We start from the raw sequence: 5,559 nt of genomic DNA on the forward strand, positions 1-5,559 counted from the left end.
CTGTCCACGGGCGCTCTGGTGCACCTGTCCACAGGGCACTCTGGTGCATCTGTCCACGGGCACTCTGGCGCATCTGTCCACAGGCGCTCTGGTGCATCTGTCCACGGGCGCTCTGGTGCACCTGTCCACAGGGCACACTGGGGCATCTGTCCACGGGGCACTCTGGGGCATCTGTCTACAGGGTGCTCTGGCACACCTGTCCACAGGATGCTCTGGTGCATCTGCCCATGGGTGCTCTGGGGCATCTGTCCACGGGTGCTCTGGGGCACCTGTCGACAGGTTTTCTGGTCCAGTCCTCATGATCAAACTGCTCCAGATGACACAGGTTTGAAGGGTTCTTCTCCAGATGCTCCTTCCACAGATGTCCAACAGGAATAAGATCAGGGCTCAGAAGGACACTTCAGGACAGTCCATTGTTTGGTTCTGATCCATTCTTGGTTATTTTAGCTGTGTTTTGGGTCATTATCTTGTTGGGAGGACCAGTGGCTGAGACCAAGCTTTTTGACACTGAGCAGCTCATTTAACCCCAGAATTCCTTGATCGTCTTTAGATTTCATTGTACCCTACATAGAACAGAACAGAACCGAGCCTGCTCCATGTTTCACTGTATGTAGTTTTATTTTTGGGTGTGTGAACACAGAGCTGATGGGACTTGTTGCCAAAAAGCTCCAGTTTTGTCTCATTTGTCCATTGGACATTCTCCCAGAACATTTCTGTCTTCACAGTACAACATTGGGTAAATTCCAGTTTGGCCTATACAATTTTTTTAATGATTTTCAGTCGTCTTCTGTTCTGAGCTTGTTGGTTAGCATTTATATTATCTGTCTCTTCAACTTGTCCTTTTGTGGACATGTCCAGGGAGGTTGTCTTCAGTCAAACTTCTGATAAATCTGTGCAGCTGAAGTCAGAGGAACATCAATCTGCTTGGAAATAATCTTATAGTCTTTACTTTTAACACGGTGTCAGTCATTGTCTTGCTACTCTCCTGAGACACTCTGTCCTCAGCTTCCTGGTCCATGTTCAGTGTGTTACACACCATGATACCAAACAGCCCTGTGACTACCGGTCACCCTTTAAACAGGCAGACTGACTGATTACAGACTGAAGACACAAGATGTTAATTACAGGATGCACCTGAGGTTAACATGTCCATGTGGTCAAATTATTTGTCATCTTTTCTGAGTTCCATCCTTTTTTTTTTTTTTTTAAGTCAGACCGTTGTATGGGTTTGTTTTTTAAAAATGATTCTCTTGAACCAAAACTCAGAAGCAAATAATGATTTTTATTTATTTATGAAGTCTCTCCATTTTAAGTTATTTCATAGATCTGTGTTGGGTTTTTCTTCTTTAAGAAAAGTGTAAATCGTGTCAGTATTTGATGCATTTCTCAGTTTACTAAAATATTATTTTTTTTTAATTTTCCAGGACCTCCTACAACAAACAACAAGCTTAAAGAATATTTGGAAAGACATCTTTCTAGTGTTTCAATGTAAGTCAGAGAGCATCAGACATGTTGGATCTCTGTATGTACTGTTCTACAGGAATTCAGTGTTTGTTTTTGCATCCAACAGCAACCCAACCCCCCCTCCGTCTCCGCCCCGCGAGGTGGAGCCCATGAATGTGGACGGTGTGGACCTTGTGAGTTTAAAGCATTATTGCTTTTCTTCTGCGTCCTAAAAGCAAGATAAGATGCAAAAACGCTCGTCTGTCCTCGTTTACTGCGGCTGATTTTGACACAGCATGTTTCTCTGCAGGAAGACATCAACCCATCTATAGACGAGTCATTCTGCGATTTACTCGATTTCTTACACGACTACTCATTTCAGTCCAATCAGCTCCTTCTGCTGTCGCCTCGGGACACTTTTAACAATCCCTGCTTCTCATCCCAAACCTGATGGATCACAGAAAGAACCGACCCATCAAGAACAAGCTCAAAGGATCTTTGTTCTAAAGCCCCCCGAAGTTCCTTCGTCTTCATCATTTACTGTAAATCTTAGAAACATTACGTTAATCTGCAGATTGTAAATAACTGGTACTGACTAAAAGATGTGACATTTTTGTGTTTTTAATAAAAATGTACACTTGTTTTATTTCCTGCTGCTTTTTAAAGCCTACTTTTAGAGGGGAATAAAAGATGCAAATGCTTCAGCAGTTAAATTTATTTACGAGAGGAGTTTAATGGAACAACTTGTTTTTAATAAAAATAAGACTACTGAGGCCCTTCGGACCTCTCCTTCCTCCTGACTCTGGGGCTTTGATTTCCAAATGACATGAACATTTACTTTCATGTGAAAGAGGACAATCACTGAGCAACAGTCCAGTTCTTTTTTCCCTCAGCAGGTAAGATGCTTATATCTCTGGTTCAGTAGTGTCTCAACTTGAGGAGTGAGACATTTTGTAGCTCAAGTCAAGGAGTTAATCAGCTGATCAGCATGTGACACCAGTTTACAATATTCTCATTTTCTGACACTGAATTTAGTTTTTCTCATTATTTATCAATCAACCTTTATTTATACAGGTAAATCCCATTGAGCCTCGAGGACTCATTTACAAGAGAGACCTGAAGCCATTTATAAGCCATAATTATCAAAATTAGAAGAAATAAAGGCTTGAAATATTTCATTTGTATATTAATTTATTATATCTCTTAAATACTGAACTTTCTCACAATATTCTACTGTTTTGAGATGCACCTGTAGTTGACTTTAGGTTTAGTTTTTGTCGATATGGGGTCGTTTTTACAAACGTTCAGGACCAGATACTTTTAAATCATGTCCTGAAAAATAAAAGTTCTTTTAATCACTGTAGAGTTTGTAATTTCATCACAAATTTAAAGAATATTGGAAAATATATCCTAGATTATAAAGCTAAAAAAAGGCTGAATCAAAGTTTAAAGAGTGTTGCTTTATGATGTAGAAAACAGCCCAACGTAAAAGGAAAAACCTTTTTACTCTGCTTAAACACATTATTAGACGTAAAGCTCATGAATCTGTAGGCTAATTAAAACCCATGGATGGCATTTTAAAAACTAAGACACAATTTGACTCATACATTTTAAAAAACAAACTTAGCCAAAACCTGAAAGAATCTGAATCAGAACTTTTTTTTTAAACTAAATCCTCTTTCTGAACATTACAGGTTAAAAAATAAAAACTCTCAAAGAGCTCCAACAGAAACTTTTATCTCAAAAACAATAAATTACACAACCTGCTGTGAAGTGTCTGAAATACATCGTGTTTCTCCTGGAACGCTGCCACGGAAAAATACATTCAGAAAACAATCGTGGCCGACCCGAGGGCAGCAGCAGGAAACCTGCAACAATCGATCAGTGATCGGTAAAACGTGGGCTGGCGGTTGCAGAGACAGGAAACGGGTCACAGCGGAATTATTAAAACACTGTTACAGACCCAATACTTAGGGATTATAATCCAAACAACATGAGCTAATCTGGAACTAAACTAAATATTCAAACTGAGGACACACTAAAAACTGCTGGGTTGTTTAGACAACTCATTACAGGTCGTTGGGTTGGTTTGAACAAATATTGGGTCAGAAAGTTTGACCCGTTGGTCCAGTCGGAGAAGAGTGGCATCGTTCTTCAGTCCACCATGTTTTAACCAGAAGTCGACCCGATTGGACCCGACAGCAGGTAATAAGTAAATTTAGGACCAAAAACTCAACTTGGCTTTGTTAATGGGAGTTGACCCGTCCAGTCTACGTTCATTTTGTGGACTCGGAGAAGGCCGTGCTCCCCGGAGTACACTGTGGGGGTGCTCCGTGAGTTTGGGATTATGGACCCGTTGCCATTCAGTCCCAGTACAACTGGCAGGAAAGTGGTTGCCGGCAGTAAGTCGGACCAACTCAGGGTGGGAGTTGGACTCTACAAGGGCTGCCTGTTGTCACCGATTCTGTTCCGGAGTCCGGTTCGGTGGCCTCAGGATCGTTTGCAGACGACGTGGTCGTTAGCACCACTCTCACTGGAGCGGTTCACAGCTGGGCTGAGGATCAGAAGCTCCAAATCCGAGGCCCTGGTCCTCAATCAGAGGGTGGACTGTCCTCTCCGGGTTGGAGGTTCTGCCTCAAGTGTGGGAGGTCAAGCATCTCTGGGTTTTGTTCACAGTGAAGGAAGAATGGAGCTCAACACAGATCGTACTGTGGACTGCCGGTCCAGAGCTAAGCTGTAAGGAGAAGCCCTCTATGTTCCTACCCTCACAGAACCAGATCCTGGATCCAGGCGGTCTAAATAAGTTCTCTCCACAGGATAGCTGGACTCTCTCTCAGAGATCGGGTGAGAATTCAGTTCTCCAGGAGAGACTCTGAGTAGAACCGCTGCTCCTCCACATCCAGAGGCGGCGAGTGAGGTGCTTCAGACATCTGGTAAGGATGGACCCTATAACGCCTCCCTAGGGAGGTGTTCTGGACAGGTCCAACGGTGAGGAGAGCCCGGGGAGGACCCAGGACACCATGGAGACTCATTTGACCGAGTGCTGGTGTCGAACAGATAAAACTAATCGGCGTGGTCCAAATGTGACTCAATGCTGGTTTGTTGTTAACCCAGCAGTTTTTAGTGTGTACTTACAGTAAACAGCAGTTACACACGTTCAGCTGTTGTATTGTAATGTTAAGCAGCTCACACACACACAACACACACACATCATGAAGCCGTACACAAAGCAAAGCACACGAGGCCGAGTTAAGCCACCGCACGTTTCAGAAGCCTGAGTATTGATAAATATGATCAGTTCTTCTGCTGATGTTTCAGCAGGTCTACAGGAGGCCGTCCAAGTTCTCGCCGCTCGCCCGGTCCTCAGGAGCAGCAGGCGGGCTGTACTTCTCCAGGTACTGCTGCAGGAGGGTGACCACGTCGTGGTGGCCAAAGTTCACCGCCTCGTCCATCGGCGTGTTTCCCCACCTGAGTAAAAATTTGAAAATGAATCGTTTCTTTCCACTGATCCAAAGTTCTTCTCTTCTCTCAGTCAGATCCAGACACCTCTGGTCTGACAGATCACCTGGACTCACCTGTCTTTGGGTTCAGGGTTCACGTTGCAGGCCTCCAGCAGGAAGCGCACCACCTCTACGTGTCCTGAAAACAGAGCGGCAGCTGTGACTAACAGAACCAGACCGTTCTGCAGACGGGTCGGGTACAGACCCACAGAGTTTTACCTTCAGCCGCTGCCACGTGGAGGGCCGTCCTGGAGTCGTAGTCCCTCTGCTCCATGTCCACGGAGGACAGAGCAAACCTGAAGACACACATGAAACCTGTCAAACAGCCCTGCTGTGGTCTGACTGGTGTCCTCTACAGACCAGAACTGAACCACCACAGCCAGGAGGGCTGGATCCATCCTGGACTGAGGTGGGGAGAGGAGGACACTGACCAGTAGACAACCTCCCTTACTCTTGAATGGCTTTAAGCAGCTCCTTCTGTGATACCTGCATGAATAAATTCTGAAATATAATGTGGAGGCTTTAAGCAGCTCCTAGAAAGATAGGCTGCATAAGCAGCTACTTTTGTGGTGACAAGCTGCTGAAAGCTCTTGAATAATGCTGGGGGCTTTAAGCA

General features: G+C 44.4%; 2 protein-coding genes across 2 annotated transcripts in view; one reads left to right on the forward strand and one right to left on the reverse strand.

The window, feature by feature from the left end:
• Nucleotides 1-1,894, forward strand: part of LOC119419796 (signal transducer and activator of transcription 1-alpha/beta-like) — a 15,279-nt gene extending 13,385 nt beyond the window's left edge. Inside the window, exons 21-23 of the mRNA XM_037687179.1 lie at nt 1,425-1,488; nt 1,571-1,637; nt 1,754-1,894. Coding sequence (XP_037543107.1) covers nt 1,425-1,488; nt 1,571-1,637; nt 1,754-1,894 — 272 coding nt within the window. The remainder of the gene's footprint in view (nt 1-1,424; nt 1,489-1,570; nt 1,638-1,753) is intronic.
• A 2,483-nt stretch (nt 1,895-4,377) lies between these two features.
• glsb (glutaminase b) overlaps nt 4,378-5,559 on the reverse strand; it is a 33,801-nt gene continuing 32,619 nt past the window's right edge. The window contains exons 16-18 of the mRNA XM_037686839.1: nt 5,163-5,239; nt 5,019-5,082; nt 4,378-4,911 (exon numbers count right to left, since the gene is read on the reverse strand). Of these exons, the coding sequence (XP_037542767.1) occupies nt 4,767-4,911; nt 5,019-5,082; nt 5,163-5,239 (286 nt within the window). The 3' untranslated portion in view covers nt 4,378-4,766. The remainder of the gene's footprint in view (nt 4,912-5,018; nt 5,083-5,162; nt 5,240-5,559) is intronic.

The sequence above is a fragment of the Nematolebias whitei genome, chromosome 13, assembly GCF_014905685.2.
Source record: "Nematolebias whitei isolate Nwh7 chromosome 13, NemWhi1, whole genome shotgun sequence".
NCBI classification, from domain to species: Eukaryota; Metazoa; Chordata; class Actinopteri; order Cyprinodontiformes; family Rivulidae; genus Nematolebias; species Nematolebias whitei.